The sequence below is a fragment of the Amblyomma mixtum genome, chromosome 5, assembly GCF_055824585.1.
Source record: "Amblyomma mixtum isolate Tamu chromosome 5, ASM5582458v1, whole genome shotgun sequence".
Lineage (NCBI taxonomy): Eukaryota > Metazoa > Arthropoda > Arachnida > Ixodida > Ixodidae > Amblyomma > Amblyomma mixtum.
Genome location: NC_143016.1, coordinates 88,669,313 through 88,691,801, shown reverse-complemented (window position 1 = coordinate 88,691,801; position 22,489 = coordinate 88,669,313). Strand labels below are relative to the sequence as shown.

At 49.0% G+C, this 22,489-nt stretch overlaps 1 protein-coding gene across 1 annotated transcript in view; it reads right to left on the bottom strand.

The window, feature by feature from the left end:
• Nucleotides 1-17,979, bottom strand: part of LOC149342944 (solute carrier family 12 member 1-like) — a 75,140-nt gene extending 57,161 nt beyond the window's left edge. The window contains exon 1 of the mRNA XM_089545487.1: nt 17,422-17,979. Coding sequence (XP_089401613.1) covers nt 17,422-17,754 — 333 coding nt within the window. The 5' untranslated portion in view covers nt 17,755-17,979. The remainder of the gene's footprint in view (nt 1-17,421) is intronic.
• Nucleotides 17,980-22,489: the final 4,510 nt, after the last annotated feature.

Here is a 22,489-nt window from a genome sequence, read left to right as displayed (position 1 = left end):
GCGAAAAGCTTCAAATTGAGGCAGTAATCCAATGCAAAGCAGTATGGAATGCACTATGCATTGCAAAACCGTCCGTCGTTGCTTCGTATAACCCATAGTGTGCGCACAGTGTTACGAGCGCCCTAGGCGAGGGCGGGCCTTGTCCCCGAACTTAAAAAAGAAGTTGTCTCTATCTCTACGAATGTGGTGAATGTGGCTGTGAACTGGCAACGTGCTGAGTGAAGTGTACTGTGCGGTATACAACAAAATATGGGTACTACAGTTTTTTGTATTTTAATAGCCAATTTTGCCGTAGCTATCGCCCCCCAGCCAGTGCTAAGAGCAGAATGGCAGCAAGTACTCGAGTACAGTGAGCAGAAAAGGCAATGACTGCCCACTCTCTCCTTCACCCTCCTATTTAACGCTCACATAAACGTGCGCGATATATTTCGTACGTCAATCATTATTTAGAGAGGTAATCGCACCAGAAATAACAAATAACTGCAATACCTTCATTAGATGCGGTACAAAAAAGCGCCCGCGAGGAATCACACCATGAATAATAACTTCAATGCTTTCCTTAGTCGCGGTGCAAGAATGGCACACAGCTAGTGGTGGAGCGGCTGCAATTTTTCGCACGAGCGTACTTCCCCAAAGGAGAAAAAGAGAAAGGAACGCAATTCCCCGACTTAACTACTACGACTGTTGAGATATTCCTCGATTTAACTACGCTTACTGTCGAGATATTGGAAACTTACGGGAACGACTACCGAAGCGTTTGTGCGCATGGACGTGATATGGTTGCTGAACTCATCCTTATCGATCCGTGAAGCTCGCATTCTTCGCCGAATACAGTTTAATCTCCTACATACACCAGCCAAACTTTACCTATACCGGTACACTTCCACACCTCAGTGCCCTAACTGTCCACACACATATGCAGACATAGAACACTGCCTTACACAGTGCCACGCAGCCTTCCAGTCCCCCGCCTATCCTTTCCCCCCACCCCCACCGTGGCCCACGTGGCTTGCCTCCGTGGATCTGAGACTGCAACGTGCCCTCGTCGCCTTGGCCCAGGACGTACTGAACGCCTAATAGAAAGGGTGTTCGAATAAAAATGTCACACCACCACCACCACAAAGTATCGTGTAAGCGGGATTTGATGTCTAAACCGTGCTACCCTCACTTCTGACGTTGCTTGTAGACATCTGGCCGGCATTTACATCTTGTTCTGAAATCAGTACAGCAGCAGGAAGGCAGTTACGTCCGAATGCTATACCGTTCACTGCACCGAATTTCAGCACACGCACACACCGATAACGCGTGCCCAGCGACTGTGTCTACGCCTCCACGAAGCATTGCGCAACGCATCCGGTCGACGCTCATTGAGAGTAGTGGCCGAACAGCGCGCCTCGAAGAAACCGAAGCCGGCACAGCGGGAGCGGGAACGTGCCTACTCCAGTCGCGAAGCTAGTTTCGCCGAAGGCTCCCCGCCGCTAACGAGAGAGCGAGCCCAGATTTGTCCGCTGGACTCGAGAGCAGCGAGTTAAAGACGCGTGCGGTTCGGCTTGAAGCTTCCCCGCAACGCTCAACAGCTTTTTGCAAACACGTGTGCCGCGACGAGATGCTGGCTCTCGAATTAATGGTTGGCGATAAGAGGAGTACATTTACTCCGAGCGCATGCTGAACGCCCGAAACTGTGCTCAAAAAATACTCCGCAGCTCGGCGTGATTGCCTTGCATGAACTAACCAATAGGAGCTATCGAAGGTAACGTGTTTTAGTTCAAAATTACAGGATTGCGCTTGTCTTGTTAAGAGCCGAAATGCGAAAGCCTTTCCCTGTCCTCTCTGTAGCCCTCCATTTTTTTCCCCTTTTCTTGGTCGCCATTTTTTTTGTGCTTTGTATTTTTCTTTTTGATTTTATTTTGTCCCTATATGAGGTTTATTTTTATATGTTTTTTTTCTTTTATTTACTCAATTAGTGCAAGGACTGTTTATCCAGTTCAACCAATGTACAGTGGTGAGCAGCCTTGTCTAGAGCGCTTGAGCAGTGCGCACTTGGTAACAAAAACCGAAATTAGAGAGCAGCCCCTCATTACAGGGCAAAGTTTTCGTGCCTGCTTTGTTTACGAGGCTATCTGGCGCTACTTCCGTGCAAGCGTTGCAGCTGGACCCTAGAGGCTGCCACAAAACCTGGATTTGTTTGCAAGGAAGTGCACCGCCCGAGCGCTCTAGACAAGGCTGCTCACCACTGTACGGACTGTGAGCCGTATTGGATTGGCTATGGACTGTCTTGTCGCCACCGATGAGCCAAAAGAAATACTTTCGCATTAAAACATGTTCTTAGGTCTTTGCAGGCAAAAGCAATGCTGTGGGCTATTATACACGCCGCTCTAGAGGGTTCTGGGTTTATGTTCGATCACTTGGTGTTCTTTACGGCGCTTCAAGATTTCAATACGCGGTCGTTTTGAGTTTCGCCTCTTATCGAAATGACGCCCCCGCGATCGGGTTGTAACTCTCGCGCCAGCGCTCATTAGTAAACACAGGACTGTGCCACCGCAGTGTATTTGGTTTAATAGAAAGTGCCTTTGCACCTGAGGAAAATCCTGAGGAAGACAGAACGGGGATGTGCGTTTATGGTGGTCTGCCGCTGTGCACTCGCACTCAAAAGCTTAAGGAACGTAACAAAATCACATTCCGTAAACTTATGGCGGCGCCTGTTCAACGCCCTACACACGCGAATATACACTTGTCGGGAATCGGGAATCGTGACACCTTCACCTTCTTCATTTCCCTTTCCTATGTTTCATTTCCTATTTATCCGCCAATTTGTGCTCCGTAGATTCCGGTGATAAGACAGGCCATGTCCGTTGAAAAAAATTAAGCATGCATGCCCAACTTTCGCTAATATTACGTCGCTCGCGATTCAGTTACGCTTGCGAGAATCCTCATAATCGACCAATAGCCTTACTTTGTAAGCGAATAAGTAAAAAACGCGCAGGAAAAACGAATCGTCAAATCAGGCGTCCTCTAGTGCTCTGGTATGCAGCACGGCGAATACATTGCGTTTATCTGTATTCATATTCTAGATAGTTTTCTCGGAGCAAAAAAAAAAATCAAAAGTTGGATGTAAGCGCGCTATCGGGAAGCATTGTCCCATTTCACTTGAACGTGCGCTTGCACCTTGCGTTGCAGGTCTGAAACACTTGTCCAGGCCTTGTTTAAGTACGAATGAATTCGACGAATGACGTCAGAATTAGCGTAAGCTCAGATGCGTACATATGTAATCGGCAAGTACGTACAAGAGGTGGGAAAAACACCTCTTCGCCGCCTTGTAAGCTATCTCTACTTTGTTCTTTATCTCCGCTTCTTCATTTATCCGAGCAAGTTCCAAGTTCAGTGGACCTCGCGCTCTTCGCCCGTTATCTCGAAGTATTACAAGAGCAGCGAAGCTGGGGGCTGGAGTACAGCTTCCAGCACGAAAACACGCCCGATCATAGCCGCAGAAAAACTTCAACCTCGATGTGGGGCCCTACGTGCCGCCTAGATCACATGAACGTACATGCTACGCTACTGCGAGAGTTCAAGACTGCTCGCTGAACTGCAGCTATTCGAAAGGTACAAGCAAAGAGAAATTAAACATCTTGACTTAAAAAAGATTACAATACTGCGCTGACCTGTCAAGTTCATTCCTTCCTGTGCTGTCTTTCGTCGCTAAAAACAAATTCCAATAATGCACCAACTGGCCTGCAAAAATGTTATTGCAAGAGATTAGAACCCCCGAGCTTGAACCAGAACCATGTCTTGTGTGTTGTAATTAGTTTTTTCTTTGTTTTTCCTCAAGACAGATGACCGCACGTTTCAAATTCAATTCAAGAGTAAAAAGTGAATTGTTGGAAAAAAATAAATGTTCAAACTCATATTCTTTGTACACCAGGGTCTGGCATAGGATTTTGTCTCCGATTTTAATGGCCCTCTATGAAAGCATTGGAAGCGGGACAGCTGTCGTTATGCGTATAAGTGGTAAAGCATAATCTGTACTAAGTGTCACGGTTCTTAACTTGCCTTAAGTGCACTTAAGTGCCTGCAAGCTATTGCCTGCAAGCATTAAGAAAGGTACTACAGGGTGATCATTGCGTACTGTGTGCGTGCCAAAAAGAGCCAAGCCCAAGAAACGTGCGCCGAATTACTTGCAAAAACATGCAAGCTTTGCGCTTCATTTCCATCTCACCGACCAAACACGAGTCGCTGACGTGGTGTTAAGAACAACTACCCTATGAATTCAAGGTATTGCCGTAACGCACCGACACAACAATAGAACACAGTGGGCAAAGGCCATGCTAATAGTTAGTAGCTACTACGCTAACTAGCATCGTTATGTCTTTGCCTGGTCTTGTATTTTGTGCCACTGCGTTACGGCCATGACACCGAACCAACTGTCCCAGCTACCTGTTCTAGTGAAGGAGGCTCCGTAATGCAACTGATGAGCTGCCAAGGCGGCTCATCATCACGACAATCATCATCATCATCAGCCTGACAACGCCCACTGCAGGGCAAAGGCCTCTCCCACGTCTCCCCAATTAACCCCGCCCTAGGCTAGCTGCGGGCACCGTATGCCCGCAGTCTTCTTAATCTCATCCACCCATCTGACTTTCTGCCGTCCCCTGCTAGGCTTGCCTTCTCCTGGAATCCACTCCGCTACCCTTAAGGACCAGCGGTTATGTTGCCTTCGCATCACATGCCCTGCCCAAGCCCACTTCTTCCTCTTGATTTCGACTAGGTTGTCATTAACCCGCGTCTGTTCTCTCACCCACTCCGCCTGCTTCCGATCTCTTAACGTTACACCTATCATTTTTCTTTCCATAGCTCGCTGCGTTGTCCTTAAGCTAAACCGTTTTTGTTAGCCTCCAGGCTTCTATCCCATAGGTGAGCACTAGTAAGATACAGCTGTTGCATACTTTTCTCTTGAGGTATATTGGTAAACTGCCATTCATGATCTGAAAGAAGCTATCATAAGCGCTCCACCCCATTCTTATTTTTCTATTTATTTCTAGCTATTTCTAGTTATTTCTAGTTATCCGGGGCCCAGAGGCAATGTGTGCCAGCAAATTCTACGCAGCTCGCGGTCGCATAGCGCTCTGCATCGCTATGTATAACACCCCTGTCCTCGTAATAAAAGCACGAGAAGTCACTCCGACTTTCTATAGCTACGCGATACTATACGCGTGCATTTCGTCTATTACGAAAAAAGAAAGGCGCAGTGGAGCGAGACGATATGCACGCTACGCAACAAACGGAATGACGTCAAGGGAAACAAATGCTTTTCCGGCGTTTCCAGGGGACGGTTGACGACCGCGAGAGCGACAGCTCAGGGCCGCCGTGGAATTTATAGAAGCAAGCAAAGAGGCGCCAAGAGAAAACTGAAGAGCAGAAACAAATAACGCCAAACGGTCAGAAGCGGGGTTGCGGAAACGTCGACCCAGAAATACTCGATTTCTTTATTTCTTTTCGTGCCAGGCTGGCATTCGCGTTTTCCGCTGAAGTTGGTGCTGCAACTGCGCGCAGAGTTTGTTCAAAGAAGACGAATAAGTCGCCGCAGTTGTGCAAGCGATTTTGGTGATATATGGAGAGTTTTATGGTGAGGTCTCGCCATGGAATTTTATTTTCAGTTTATGCTTTAACATATCCTGCCCACGAACGCCTGCAACGGGATTAGAAGTAGAAGCTAAGAACCTGCCACTGGGTGAACAGTGCAAACCATAACGTGTTCCGAGTTGTGCTGGTGCGGTAACAACTCAAGCGAGCGTCACTACTACCATATAGTAAAAAAAAAAAAAATGTTCATAGCCACTGTTTTCCCAGTGTGGCAGCATTGCCTCCTACTGTTACCTCCTCCTGTTGTGTGGCTCTGGTTGATACCGTCACCGGAAGTGACGACAGTTCGTTTGGTGACGTCTCTTCCCTCCAGCCAATTAGCGAATTTAGTAGCTTACGGCGATATTTTTTTTTCCCCGATGAGGCTTCTAATGCTATCGTATTAATAACAGCGCGCAGCTCTTACGCCCACCAGTATTGTTGTCGCACACACTGAGGTGGTCAAAACTGGCTTGCTTGCCCGTGCAAGACAAAAGTTCCCATGTAAGAGAGATAATAGAACTTTTCTTCGACTTTTTTTTTTTATCCTGTTACCCTCACTGAATATTTTGCGATTCTTAGAGTTGAAAAAAAGTTTAGCGAGGTACTCACGACACTGTAAGTGCATCAATGCGAAAGCATTTGCGTTCGCCGCCTGGTGTGTAATGGCGGGCCAATGTGACGTCACCACTGTTACCGGAAGTCATCAGTAAGTTTCGTTTTCGGATCAGCGATGACTCGTGTTGGCTTGTTATGGCTTGTTCCGGATTTCGTTGGATTATGGACATGGATTGGCCAATGTTTGAACAATTACGGACTGTTTAGCTAGTTTAACCAATGTGTGAATTGTTTTATGGCTAGCGTTGGATCGGCTATGGATCTGTCTTCTCAGACGAACGCCACTGATCCGCCAAGAAATGCTTTCTCATTAATAATTAACGCACATATAGCCCTCTTGTGTACACAGTCCTTTCATTACCGACGATAAAAACGTTTCCGGAATAGTTCAACGAATCCCAATATTCTTCAGGCCGTTGCTGGTCCGGCACCCTACATAGCTATGCGGAAACTGCGATGTACCGTCCCTTGCTCGAGTGGAAAGGTGGTTCTCAGTGAACGGGTTTCTGGCTCCTCAGTGTTTGCACACCTCTTCATAGTTGCGGTGGATTGTAGTCTTTCTTTAAGGCACCAGACGTCATTGGCAGCCAAACCTTCCGCGGTGTGCTGGTGCTGTAAATTTCCCTAGAACTTGCTGCCGTGTCTTCTGCAGATGCACCTTGAATGCACTGAGGTTTCTTTGAACCTCAGAAGGTGTCATTGGCTGGGTGAAGGGTTTAGCGAATAGTTATACGATGCACTTTCTCAAAGGATCGCCTCTTTAAGCGAGTTAGCCAATAAGCTCGAGGTAAAAAAATTATTAGCTCATAAGGCGCCGAGAACTCAAAGATCAGGCATATACACAGATGCTTCAACAACAGCTACACAGCTGACAGCTGCAAAGAAAAAAAAGAAAAGAAAACATCCGCGAAGCGTCGCCGCGCAGATGTCGCGTGGTTTAGCCATCGAATAGGGCACTTCTCGGCTTCCACGCGCGCGACTTGAGCAAAACAATGGTTCTCGTGCGCGCACTCCCGAGTAGCCGGTATGCGGGTGCAGGGAATCCTACAACGGCAGCGTGACGAGCCTACCAGATAAATAAAGGGGCGCACCGATTGCACCCCCTGCGGTGACTCAGAGGCCAGGGCGTTTAGTTGATGAGCACGAGGACGTGGGATGGAATCGAGATCGAGGCGACCGCATTTGGGAGATGGCGAAATGCAAAGGGCGACCGTATGCTATGCGATATCAGTGCACATTAGCTTCAGGTGGTCGAAACATATTCGGAGCCCTCCACAACCACTCCCATTTTTCTGTCTGCCTTCTTTCGTTCCCTTCACTTCCCTCGTAGCAGGGTTCAGCTGTCCGCCGAGCATTACCGTGCACTTTTTTTTTTGTCTCTCCTCGAGTTGAACTGATCACTGCACTGCTGCAGCTGCGCTCACAATGTATTTCTCTGGGCGAGTACGAAGTTCTGCATAGCGTAACTAAAAGCAATGTCGTGACGTCACTAATTTCCCCGAAGCTCGAACGCCTACTCGCGTGCATGCAGCCTCCGCCAGGGACAACACCACGAGGAATATAACTTACGTTATGAAAGCAGCTGTATGTCGACGCGTCAGTTCGACATGTATCGAAATTACGTTCGAGTATTACGGCCGTCAAGTCATTGCCATCTGTCCGTGCAGGCGTCATCTGTTCGGAACTGGACGATGCTTCCTGCGCAGTGTTGCTGTACAGCCGATGTTATGTCAGCTTGTTCGTCGAAAAAAAAAAAAAACACCCGGCTCACTTGCAAACAAGCGCAACGCGCTCTTCAAAGTTCGAGGGGCCTTGAGTTCGTACCTTTTCTCAAAATGCGCTCCTCGGTCTTCGTCTCGTCGCTTCGTGTGGGCATCAAAGAGGCAGCAGTAGGCGACAGCCGTCGCCACCGTATGAAGGCCCCTCTAACATCGACGGGAGCAAAAAGTTTGCGCAGAAATACTGATATTTAGCTATTTCTCTACAAAAGTTTAAACTCACTTTTGGATATATACGCCAAGAGGAAAACTAGTTAGCTGACGAGCAAACGTGCGCTTGTATCACATAATTATGCAGTAATATTTAATTCCATGCTCAAACTTTATTCCCTTTCATATTGGGAGCACCTGTACGTCGCGTCGCAAAGGAACATGGCCTCATGCGGTTACTTCTTAACGAGCGTTGTTCCTTAAACTGGCACTGTTCCTTAGCGGGCACTGTTCCTTAGCGGGCACTGTTCCTTAGCGGGCACTGTTCCTTAGCGGGCACTGTTCCTTAGCGGGCACTGTTCCTTAGCGGGCACTGTTCCTTAGCGGGCACTGTTCCTTAGCGGGCACCGTTCCTTAACGGGCACCGTTCCTTAACGGGCACCGTTCCTTAACGGGCACCGTTCCTTAACGGGCACTGTTCCTTAACGGGCACCGTTCCTTAACGGGCACTGTTCCTTAACGGGCGTTTTAACGCGCATCGGAATTCACTACGCTGGTGTTTATACATTTTGACTCCATCAAAATTTGTCTCCCACGGCCGAGAGTCGAGCCCGCCAACTCAGCTGCAGAATGCCATATGTGCACTGAGCAATCGCTGCATGTCGCATGCTGTCTACTCAAATCCCCGTCATCCAGTACGGCCCTCCGTTCTACGAAGCGCAGCAGAGAACTGGAGAGCCAAGCCCTACCTAAGAAGACTTCGGCTCGCGGCACACGGGTTCGTCACAGGGCGGCTGTCACACGATGCGGTGCAGTTCGCATTCTCGCGTTGCATGCACGGGAACGCTGGGGCCTATCTCTCGGCAGGCGGCAGTTCGGGATTGGGTTCGCAAACGTGCGGTACAGCGGTGCACTTCGCTTGCGCGTCTTACAATCGATATTGACGACCATCTAGCATTAAGAGCGTTGCACCAGACGTTTTCTGTGCGGACAAACAAGGTCCGTATTCTGTGTATACAAACCACGATGGAGCACACGAGCAAAGTAGGAGAAAGAACAGAGAAGGCTTTTTGAAGGAGAATAATGATACAGTGAGCGAGAAAATGAAAAGAAAAATTTCACGAGGGGATCGATTTCTGCGAAGTACCAAAAAGAGTCCAAACAAGGAAACAGTTCGAATAAACGAATTTGCTTCGCGCAGTCGCTTGAAAAGAGATTTTTATGTCCCCTGCAGTCAAGAAGTTGCCATAGGGCAGGCATTGCATGTGTTGGATAACTGACGACAATTTGGATGGCCGATCATGTCTCTCCATGATTCCAGCGCGTCAGATGAGTCGTGTCCGATAAAACGCGTCAATAAGTATTCGTAGAGCGCTCAGCCATTTTAGTGCTTCTACATCGCAGCCTGCGCGGCGAGACCCTGGGGGCTTATGCGTCATCGCGGTTGAGGTTTTTCAAGTGATTCTTTGAAAGCACTCTTTTGGTAAAAAGTGCAGCGGACACAAGCCGGTGCGCAATGCTGCAGACTTTTTTTTGATAACTTAAGAAGGAGCTGGAAAGCGGAGAGAAATAAAGATATTAAAGCTATCGAGAAAGCAAGTAGCAATGCGTGCAATAACTCGTCGATAGGAGCTTATCAATAAGGCCTAGATGTCGTACATCTGTGCGTGTACCAAGAACAATGCATGCACTCAGACGACGCATTTCGGCCATGAGCTGAGAGGCTCCGCGAAAGTATTAATCGCTGCTTAAGTGGCGCGTCGTGACAGTTAAGCTGACATGATAAGAGAAAAGGCACGCCCCCCTACTCCACACATGACTGCGACGCCTGTGGAACAGAGAGCTGAACGATAACATCACTCTTTCAATTCTGCACCAATAACTGCACTGCCTTCTTTAGTCCGAGCACGGCAAAAACAGTTCGGACCAAAGTAAGGCTTGAAGAACGGTTGCAGTTAACGATAGTTTGCAATGAAGTTATCAACATCATTAGACCGACTGCGCCCACTGCAGACCAAAGGCCTCTGCCAAATCTCTTCAATTAACCCTGACCTTTGCCAGCTGCGGTAACCGTATCCCCGCAAAATTCTTAATCTCATCTGCCCACCTAGCTTTCTGCTGCCCCCTTCTACGCTTGGCTTCTCTTGGAACCCACTCCGTTACACTTAAGGACCAGCGGTTATCTTGCCTTCGCATTACATGCCCTGGCCAAGTCGACTTCTTCCTCTTGGTGAAATATTTACGTTAACTGGGTATTGAAATTATGAGGCATAGGGAAGTTTGCGACATTACAGTAGACCGCGCAAGTATGAATAGAATTCACAAGGAATTCACAGGCTATCCGCTGGGTGCAGTCATGCAGGCAGGTTCCAGTGAACCCCACGTGTGTTAACTTTTTTCATTATCCCCATCATTTTTCAGCTCTCCAGCTTCAAGCAACAGCTGACGAGCGCGTAACCACAGAACGCGCTCGGCGGGCTTGCGCAACACAGAAAGAGACGACGCCACCCAAGCGAGAGACCGCGCGAAAACTTTGCGTAAGAGAAGAATGCCACTTTCGCCGGGCCGCGGTCGGAAGCCCTGTCACACGCGTCCGGCGGCTGCAGCAGCGCTCGCGCGGTCCGCAGAAGCCTTGCCTTACATGGAGACAGAGAGCCTTTGAAATGTCGGCGGCCGGTGCGGAATGCCTTCCACCCACGTGCGCGGTGGGAGAAATTCTGGAAGTGACAACAGGGAGTGTCGAAAAAAAATAAACAAGCACGAACATGGTAGCGATGAGCCATTTTAGCGACAAGGCACGCTGCTCCGCTTTACTCAGGACACTCAACACACGTGATCCGTTCAATAAAATTCAGCTAGGCTTCCCAGCTCTTTCTTTTTTTGCTTTATCTTTTCTTCAACTTCGAGGTTCTTTGATGCGAAGCATTCTTTAGCTACCCAGATTAGCTACCCTTCGTAACCCATCTCTCATCTCCCCTCGGTTAGAGCACCGTGCCGCCGGTGTTCGCAAGCCGAGTGGGCGGCCAGTTGGTGCGCCGCTGCCGTACTAATGTTGAGGCACCCATCGCTGCGTCGCATCATGACGACTGATCTCTCACGTGACCGAACGACGTACGCTGCGTTGGGATGGACCACCTCGATTCTCGCCTTTTAACAGAGGATAAGGTAGAACTTTTTGCTGGGGCTAGTTGGTCCATTCTGACATAAGTGAAACAGCGCGAAAGAAGCCCGAAGGCCGAAAAAAACAAAAAAACAGGGCTCCTTCCGGTCCCTTCTTCGTTTCGCCTTCGGGCTTCTTTCGCGCTGTTTCACTTATGCCAGAGGATAAGGTCCTGCAGCCGTGGCCACAGCAATCGACTGCCCCACAAGGACTACGAGGCTCTGCCTTGCTTCTTGACAGCGACGGACTGGCTTGAGAGACCAGTTGTGACTGTGCCCCTCGCCCCTTTTCTCTGTCCCTCTTAAATCCCTTCATCCCTCTTCCCCTGTGCAGGGTAGCCTCCTGGTTAACATCCCCGCCTTCCTTCTTTATCTCTTTCTCTCTCTCTACCTCGCACTTCACAGAGAAATAGCGTAGTGGTTTGAGTAACATGTTTTTTTGTTATCTCAGTCACAAGAAGTAATGTAAGGCTCAACGAAGAATTCGAAGCATGAACATACGCGCAACTTTATCAGACACTGCGCGGGCGGATCTAAATGTTTTGCCATTGAAAGAAGAAAAAAACAAGTTTAGCGGCGAATAAACGCTATCGGAACCGATTGATAGAATCAGTGTATCATTTATATTGGCCACTTAAAAGCTTCAAAGAACGCAAATGAAGACGATGGCAAGAAAATACAGTTCTTACTTTCCCAACACTGTTTTTGCTTGTCCTTGCTTTCTTTCGTTTCGTATCTTCCTTTTACAGCCCTCGGTAATCGCGCGTAAGCTTTCCTATCTTAAGACATGTTTTGTGGGCTTGCGGAGCTGGCTTGTGCTAGTTTTTTTCTTCTCTCGCCTACGCCCTTAAACGACATCTGCCTGAGGCGAGTAATCCGTTCAAGACAAGCGCATAGAAACTTCTTGCCATGCGTTATAGAGCACACAAGACGCTCGTGCTGTTCAGCTTTCGTGTGCGTTTCTGCCATCTTTGGCACCTTTTCTATACTCTTTCTTTGTTGCGGTGCTACCTCGCTGTCATCGCGTCAGAGGAGCTTCGTCTTGAAGGTCAATTCGCAAGACGACGACACGAACGAGGTGAAGCTTGAGATGCCGACAATAAAAGACGAAAAGCACATAGGCAACTAAGGCTATCAAGCGCCAAACACGAGGCTGAAAATCTTTATTTGACTCATATGTTGCCATCTATACATTAAGAGATTTGCTTCGTCAAAAAAAAAAATGTACAGGACAAATCAACATGACCATTTCCGCCCAAGAGCAATGCTGGATAGAATGGTATGTGTTGATTGTAAAACACAGCAAAATGTTTTTTTTTTTTAGTGTTTCCGTTTTCCTGCGCGAAATTAAACCGTGGTTTGCTCTTAACTCATCTTCCCATGATTCATAGAGTAGCTAGTCTTGTTTTGTCAATATAAAGTTATACGGCGTGGTCGCTTGAGGCTTGTGGAATATTGTAGAAGTGCACTTCGTTACTACTGGATAGCGATAAGAGGAGACACTTAATGCACGGTGGCTGCGTTTTTAGGCGCTGCTTGGGTTATCAACATTCCTGTGGATACCCATAGGAGCGTTTAGTTTGCCCACAAGGTCACGAGAAATTTTGGTCACACCCATTCGGGTACTTTTGGTTTACACATAGCGTAGCGTCTTCTACCGGAGAGTATCCCTTAACCCGTGAACATTTTGAGGTCAATACATTGCGTACCCCTTTTTTCGAATGTGTAACCGCACATAGAGGCACCGTAGTATCACGGTTCTTCACGACATCTATAAAGACGCCATTCAATGTTTCGACATTGCTTCGCGGCCAGTTCGAGATAAGGCACGCCTCCATATGCAACCGTAATTTTATTGTAATGTGATTGCCTCGGTAAAGTCACGTAATCCGGAATATCAGCAAGACCTTGAATCCTGAGAAAAGGTCTTCCTAGTAAATGTTATATATCCATATTTCACTCGGGCAGAGGTTTTTTTTATGCATGGAAAATTTATTTGGAACTGCGTTATTCTGACATTTTTCCTGAATGGCTCTCTAGCCATTCGCCTCAGGATCTACACAACATTTTTGCATGCATGCTATGGTGAAAACAGAAATTCAAACTCACTGCGCACACTTTTAAACAAGACTGAAAATCAAGCTGCTGAAAGTGCTCGTACAGCAGGCTAGATGAGAATAAACGCGCGTCTCAAGAAGGGAGGCGCGCGCCCGCCCGCTTGAGCGCTGACATTTTTTTCAATAATATCGGGGTTTGTTTACGCGGACACGCTATAGTTGGCTGGGGAGAAATCGCTCCGGCTTAAGCGGAGATTGCGCTGCCGTGCGAAGACATGCGTCCGCCGCGGTGCGCTCGAACTGTAAGCCGAGAAACCTTGGTCTCTCTATTCAGCTTGCAAGCACGTTCCTATATCGACTGCGCGGTGCGTCGTTTTAGCAACGCTCTAAGCGCCTTTAACCGCACACATGGGAGCGCCTCAGTCTCAAGCGCAAATTATCATCTCGAAAGATTATAAACGTAGGCAAAGACAATCGTATAGCAGTATATCGAAGATAAGTATTGACGCAAGTTACTCTTCCAGGCAATCTCGTCGAAGACGTAGGTGCGTAACGTTTGACGAGATAGAACAATGGGCGCGTATGATTTCAACAATCAGCATTCCACCACTATCACGACAAGCACCACTGGCTTAGCTTTCAGTACTATAGTCGCCGGAACGATATTTCAGCTTACACCCTCACGTTCTTCACACCCGGTTTTTAAAAACCTTAATTGAATAGGGGAGTTTTAACGTCCCGAAGCGACACATGAGCTGCGAGGGACGCCGTACTGGAGAGCTCCGGATTAATTTAGGGCACCTGGGGGTTCTTCAGCGTGCGCTGACATCGCACAGCGCACGAGAGTTTTCGTATTTCGCCACCATCGGGAAGCGCCTGTTGCAGTCTAGACCGAACCGCGATCTTTAGGTCAGCATCCGAAGGCCGAAGCCACCGAGAACAGTTCAAACTGACAGTGACCCGTTGTACATTTTTGTACCCCTTAAAGCATATTTTGGCGTCGTCACTGAGATCAAAACGTTTGGTTCAAAACGTGGATAATGCGTAACTGCGTCTCCTTTCCGTATGCGAAGGCGAAATTCCAAAGTAGCGCTGATATTTTCCCGAACTGCGGCCTGGCAGGAATGCAGTGGGGGAAATTCAAACAAGCTGCGCTCGCCAGGTGGGTAAATTCCTACGAGCCATCCTGTCATCTCGTGTCGGCACGCCTTTCCGGGCGTTCGCGCTTGTCCGTTTGAACAGGCCACGCCACGCTCGCGGTGCACTCGTGAGCCCGTCATCGCTTTGTCGGAATGGCGGGGGCGGAGTGGCACGAAGCATCATTTGCCTCAGTTGCATAACTCGCTCCGACAAACGAGCGAGAGCTCCCACAGTCCAGCGAAAGGGAGCGTCAGTGGTATACCGACTTGGTACCTATACTTGGTATACAGTCAGTGACTGAAGAACACATCAGCTAGTTAGTTCTCCATCACAATGAAAACAGTGCAAACGTCAGCAGATCTTCCACTTTGTCGACGGTTATCTTGTCATCCTAGAATGCGAACATGAGGCCCTCCCGTACGAAGCCTCGAAAGTTCTTATTAAATTTCCAGAATCCTGAGCCCTTTGGTTGTTACCCACGAACCACCATCTAGTGGTTCCATACGATTTTTTGAATTGGGAATATACTTTAACAACAGTTTTTTGTGCTGGGCCTTTGATCCTCGAGCCGACAAACTCCTTCTCCCTTTGATTCAGCAGACTCAAAGTTAGCTAAGCGCAGTATTATTAACTCTTGGTTCTATAACGCAGTGAAGAAATTATGCAATCATAGGCTTGAAGATTGCTTTTTCAACCAGACGCGCCGACTAGTGCAGACTGGTTACCCGCTTTCGCTCTTATCCTGAGTGGCCGAGGCCACGTTGACTAAAAAAGAAACGCGGCAAAGGGGCAAGAATAAAAAGAACGCTGTGATTCCTTACGCACACGGGATTTCACACCCCCTCAGGAAGATAGGAAAAAAAGAGTAGTGAATAGAAGTTTTCTTTAGCTCCGGATCGCTTGTCAAGCCTGCTAAGCGCGTAAACCAGATGGGTCGCAGATACGTTGGTTGCGCCACAAATCATCGCAATCAGTTTGTTTCCTGCGCTCACGGCATAATTTATTCGATTCCCTTGTCTTGTGGCCATGCTCACGTAGGCCAAACCGGCAGATGCCTTAACAAAAGGCTGTCCGAGCACTACAATGTGACTACGCGGGTTTCAGGCCACCTGGGCGTCCAGTGCCGCGATTGTTAATGCACACCTCAGTTGAGTGACACGAGCGTGCTGGTCAGGTGAGGCGAACACATCCCGCGAGAAATCATTGAGGCCAAAAACATCGCGAGCCTGATAGACCGCTGTCTCAGCACTTCATCGATAGCCCTTCTGGATAGGGGATTTCGTTTCCTTTCGGCAGCTCAGCGATCATGATATCCTGCCCGTTAACTACTTCGGATGTTTATCAATCATGTCTGGTCCTTCTTGTTTTGATGCTGTCAATATATCTACCGAGGTGTCGGAGCAATAAACCTTCAATGGTTAGTCGGCGCCTGTGTATCGTCTTTCCTTTCTGCGCCTTCCATGAAGTTCGTGGTGTTTTCATTTCGACATACCGGCAGTGAGTGGTATACCGGCAGTGAGTGGTATACCGGCAGTGGTATACCGGCAGTGGTATACCGGCAGTGGTATACCGGCAGTGGTATACCGGCAGTGGTATACCGGCAGTGGTATACCGGCAGTGGTATACCGAAGTCCAGTACGCGCGTCACGACGCTTAAGTTACTTTCACGTGGCGTCTAGCCAGTTTCATTAGACAACGGGCCGAAAAATAAACTCCAGCCGTCTGCGTTTCAATGACGCCTACCGGGGCCCAATCGGCTACAGTTAGCTTGTTTGAAAACGAAGCGTTAACTTATCGGAGCTGCCCCCGCTGACGACCACATGTGCTAAGAATGTGTTCTTGTGCTTGCAAGTCCTTTGTACAGCCAGATAACAGCCAAAGTTGCGACTGTGGTGCTCGGTTCTCTATTCTTGGGGCCGATTAGCGACAGTGCTTTAAAACTACTTTCTGGGACACCTACGTGGTGAAGAAAATAACATAAGAGTGTAACTGAATGTGTTTAAGAGGCCAGACTCCCTTGTTAGCATCGTCCTTCCGCCAGACAATCAGAACACGCCGGTAGCGCACTCTGATAAACGCCTCTAAGAAGTTAGAACTCGATCACGGGCAAAAAAATTGGACCACCGGCGTCCAGTACCGTGCACTGTACATTTCGCTCTCATATTCGACTTGGAAGCCGCGAAACTGCCCTGCACGAAACATCAAAAGAGTAGAAAACTGAGCTAGTTGGTTCATAATTCTTGGTGGGTACAGCCGAAATAACAAGACGCAGACACAGAAAGGAACACGTAGAACGTAGACGAAGCTGACTGTCAACTCAACTCAACTCAACTGAGTTGACAGTCAGCTTCGTCTACGTTCTACGTGTTCCTTTCTGTGTCTGCGTCTTGTTATTTCGGCTGTACCCACCAAGAACGAAACATCAGTTCTACGTATTCAAGTAAAGCTTTACTGTTGCATACTGGCGACGCGGAAATTGGCTTAATCTTCTCCCCGAGTATGACGATGCTTTGTCGTACGCACGCCAGCAAGCTTCGCCCTGTGTTTGCGCGTACACGAAGGATGATATACGCAGTTCAGAGAGGTAGCCTCAAAAAGACCTCCGAACTGCTGCTTGTCAATACGGTGCCTCTACGGCGATTACCGAATTTAGGAAACACTGAATGGATTACAAACAGGCAACTGAAATTCGTAACCACCCGACAGTAGTTCAGATAGCGGCCAAACTGGTACCGGGACCCTTAATGCTACTTTTACTTTGTTCGTATTTGATAATACCAATTCTCGAAAAGGAAGGCAAGACAGTGGCCGTCAACCTTTTGACCAGCAACTCATCCCACACAGCCGTTCCTGTCATAACCACCGCGTTTAAGAGGGACACCAGCGCGACAAAGGGCACTGACCTGAGTGAGTCCCGCTATGGACCCTCGTCCGCTGTAGTGAAGCTCGTCCAGCGTCGGTCGGCTGATGTGTCCGTGAACCGACATCACGTTTCGGTAGTGGTCGACGCGCGGCAGCGCCTCGTGTGTGTAGTGCAGCAGACTCTTTACGTTCACCGTATCGTACACGGTGCCGTAGTTTGCCAGCTCGGTGGGCGACGTGGACGCGCTGGTCACCATGCACGGGGGGCCGCCAGCCATCGAGGCGGCCGCCACCGCGGACTCCTCGTCGTCGGGCGCCATCGCCTCGTTCACGTAGTCCACCTTGGCTACTTGGAAGCGCGACTTCTCCGCCATCGCCGAGCCTTACTCCGCTTCGCCGCGCGCCGGACAAACAAAATAAAAGTAAGGCCCGAAACCTGGTCCGAGCGAAGTGATTAATTAAACGTTGTAACGAGTAGTGCGCGAGGCGCGGTTTGAGCCGATCCGCCCGCCAGCGAGCGCACGGCGAGTCTAGAGGTTCGAACCGCGGACACGCGGCGCAGCGCGACTTATAAGCGCGCGGTGCGGGAAGCGAAGAGACGAACGCCGCCCGCTGTCTTTGCTCTCCTCCTTCTACTCTGTTCTCTCCTTCTTCTGCAACTCCCCCTCCGCATCGCTTCGCGGCCGCGCGCCGTCAGCGAGCACTGCTATGCGCGCGCGAGCCAATCTTCTCTCTTTCTTTCACTCTTTTGTTCTTTCTCTTTCTCTTCCCCCGATGCCGTCAGCGACGCCACCGCTGCTGTTGCGTTCAAAGTTCCCGCCACCCACTGTTTCACCGCGCAGCTGGTGCTGTCGTACGAAAGAGCAGTCAAGTCGTTCGCCGTCGACACTTGCCGGCAGCCGAGATATTTTGCCGCCATCTTAATATTTTTTCCGCAGACTGATATGATGAGCGAAATAATAAAAGACATTTCTTGTTGTTTTTGTTCCGAGACATGGGCGTGCTTGCGGTGTCGTTTTGAAAAATCGTCGAAAAGCTGGTACCTTCAGTTACTTGGCTTTCGCAATGCATGCTAGGATCAAGTATGTAGCCTATCTAAAAGATTGTTCAGCTGCTTCGCCTTCCTGAAACACACGTACACACAGAAAAGGTATTTATTTCCCTTTGTCTGTCTTGGATTCAAGGGCTGGCAGTTTCCTTCGTTTGTAACCAAGCGGGTTCTCATCTGCACTATTTTTGCGTGCGCAAAACGCGCAAGCCGTGCCTGCACTTTACACCATGAGTAAGCGCATCATCATATAAGACTGTGGCTTGAAGTTTGCTATCTGCCTGACGGTGTCTCGCAACGAAAATTCGTGCCCGGCTGGGGCGGAATAAAAATGCAGTAATATAAGGAGATTTCTGGACTGGGTTCGGCGTCTCGTGATTCGTCAAAAAGACACTGGAAGATCCCGCGCGTCGAAGACAATCTGAGACTGTCGCAGCATTTTCGACGTGTCCGTAAACACCGGAACGGCGCCTCTCGAGAACGAAGTTCACAGCACGCCACGCACGGACCTGTATCGGGTGGGAGTTCGCAGAAAGGCTCAGCTTTGTTTGGCTATCACATGCTTGGAACTAATACCTGTAGGCGCGCGGTCCAGACTACCTACTTATCTTGAGAACAATCCACCCTGGAGTGTGGCTTTGAGTTACGTGATTATCGGCGCGAAAAGAAAGTGACGTAAGTACCGCGCGTCACGTGCGCTTATATACAGTACCCGCTGCGCATCATGACGTCAAAGTAATGCGGAAAAGCACAACTACGGGCGTTTATGGGAAGGTGCTATATTGGGGCTCTTCAGAGCTCTAATGGCCACGATGAAGAAGCAAACTATTTGGTAATTGGCATTGTTAGGGTGTAACTTCTCCCGAAGTTTTGTTTGCGGAAGGATTCATCCAATATAAGCGGTGAAGTAACTGAACAATATACAGTGGTGTAAGTTTCACATATCAGCGAGGCGGGCCGGTGCTGGCTGCACTATCGTAGTGTGCCCTCCTCGTCATTATCTGAAAGAAGCGTTTGGAAAACGTTTCTGGGGCCTGGTAAACAATGAAGGCACTTCACCAGCGGGCACACCGACAGACAGATGTTCTCGAAGTTTGCCATTGTAGACTTTAAACATAAACTTTTGGCAGAGCTTGAACGCCGCACTCAGCACCTGGAAAAAAATTTAAAGAGCTTCATTCCTGTGCTTGCAGGATTTTACTAGTGCATCCGCGAGCCCGTCTCTCACGCTATAAACCTTAACGGATTCGGCGCCGAATGAATCCAACGTTCCAGGACCTAATAGCAAACATGGAATTCGCAAACTTAGAGGACATCACCAAGGAAGCTGGTTGTATAATTGAACGTGCATCTCACTGCCTGCGCTGCGTGTCTTCGCCTCAAACCACCAGCTCAACAGTGGACGACCTCGTTTTCGCCGACTGCGCCTCAACGCAGTCGCAACACAGCTCGCTCATGGAGGCGTCCTCCATTCCGTCCCGTTCCAGGACAAGTATACCCAGGACAAGTATACCACTATACCCGATGCCTTGCACCGACAGGGTGATTGCAAATCTAGTACGTGCCAAATGGTTTTCCAGTCTCAAACTTATACAGTATTTTTTTCAAGTGCCTGTAGCTCCGGGGGACATTTACAAGACAGCTTTCATATACCGCAATGTTCCAGTAAAAGCAATGTCTTTTAGTGTAGCCGGAAGGCCGGCAAAATTCCAATCGTCGATGGAGAAATTGCCGGAGGGTATTCTGGATGCTATTCTTTTCTACTGTGACACATTTGAGGAGCACACGCATGGGCGTCCGGAGGGGGGGGGGGGGGGGGCAAGGGGGGGCGGCTGCACCCCCCTGGAAAATCACTCACTCGAACCGTGAGTGATGGCCGCACGCCAGGGGCGGTGGTGCGCTCAGCCAAAAGGGTAAAAGCAGCCCCGCTTCGACGCTTGGTCACATCTGCGAAATGCCGCGTCCGGGCGCGCGTCGTTCCGCCGTTTTCAAACCACGCCACCGCCAGCTCTGCTGAAGGACGACCTGTTGCAGACATGCAGCGGCACCGGCGAGCATGTGCTTCGAGCCGTCTTGAGATGGGTGTCTGTTTCTTTGATCTCTAGAGAGATAGCGACACGGAGGCAGACAGTGCACAGGGCACAGGTCGCTCGCTATAATCATGATACGTTCGTACGCCGGCCACCGATGAATTCTTGAGGGGGGAAGGACAAATCAGCCGTGTCCACCCCCGCTTTGTCGGGCTGCTCAGGGGCAAGCGGGCGACGAGTTGGCGCCGCCGCCGCTCGCTGTCCCCTCCGATCCACGGGAGAGCTCAGTGCGGTAGAAGCGCCGCTTTCAGAACCTTCGGCAAAGGGGATTAGCTGCTTTTGTTCACGGCGACGCAGTCTCCAGAGGTGCCCCCACACCAGCGTTCCTTGCGTCTTCTCCGAAAACCAGCGCCTTTGGTCAACGCAGCCCGATGGCGCCTGCCTGGCTCGTCTGTCACCTCTGGCTGGGCCTCAAATCACAACAGCGCCCATGTACTGTGCGTGTCAGTGCATGGTAAAGAGACCCAGGTGGTCGACATTATCCGAAACTCTGTACTACTCCGTCCCTCATAGCCTGAGTCGTTTTGGGGCTCTGAACCCCATAAAAGCACAAAAACAAATTTTCCGGCCGAATTAGTTGCGGGTGTCCCTTCCCCTCGGAAGTCGCGCGGCGTTCCTTACACCCCAAAAGTGCGCATTCGTGGATATTGTGGCAAGTAAGCCCTTGCACGTGTGCGCGCCTCTGTGTTTGTGCTTCGGTGTTTTTAGTGGCGGGTTGTCAACGAAGGTGAGAACAACCAAGACAGCGGACGAGAAAACGACGAGCGGCGAGCAGTGTGTGTGCGGTTGCTCGACTGTGCGGATGCGCGAGCAAGATGGAGCGAGGTGTATGAAGCTGCGAGCGTGCATTTATCTTGTAAATAAGTTTTCGTTGTATATATAGTCATCTTTTGTTTTCAACGTACTCGTTCAACCATTTTTCCAATCAATATATATGATGACTGTGCACTGAGAGCGTGTAATGAAGCACAGAAATGAATTTATCACCCGTGTAACTACGCAATTCGCCCAGAAAAATCCGAGGCGCCTACAGTTGCTGTTCAAGGAAGACTGACTGAGTTACTGTAGTTGCGTGTTTGTGAACATATTGCGCTGTGTGCTGGTCATCAATTCGGGTGAGTCGAGAACCCGTATGCAGTAAGACTGAGCACTTCGAGTATTGATAGTATCTTTTTGCATTTTTATTAATTTTAATTGTTTCTTTGTTGATAAACTCCAATGTATCTCTACAATCCACGTTTTAATTTGCTGCTTGTAATTTTCTTTCATGTGTGTATTTTACTTATTTTTTATTTATATATAAATAAATAAATTTACTCCGCAAATAGTGCCTTTTCGCTACGAATATACCCCCCCCCCCTCCGGCGCCAACAACCAATGGGCCCCCCCCTGCAAAAAATTCTGCGGACGCCCTTGAGCACACGGATCACATCACACAGATACTGCCCAGAATATACAAAGTTGGCTCTCAGTGAGTTCAAGTAAGGTTTCTTTCTGTAAGCAAAGCCTCAAGTTCCGAAAAAGCATAACACCTAGTGAACATAGACCTGACCTGGAGAAAGTGCTGACTTCACATTTTCCCCAGCCTCGCAACTTGACAAAGAACTTCAGATGTTCCAGGCACCTTGTTGGCAACTACAGACGTTTTATGCTTCCTTTCTTGAATAAAGTGAAAACCCTCGTGATGTTGCTGCGACAAGACAAATATTGCATGTCGGACAAGAATCATCAGTCAGCATTTTGAGCTGCTGAAGGCGACCCTGGAAGGCAAGGTGACTGTTGCACTACAAAACCTCAACAGACCATTTGTCATCGAAGCTGATGATAGTGACATAGGCATAGCAGCTGCATTATTGCAAGAAGTGTGGATAGCCTACTGACACCGGTCCCATTCTTCGAGGTTCACTGTGATCATGCGTCACTTGCATAGATGATGAATGCAGAACATACATAGAACCGTGTACGCCGTTG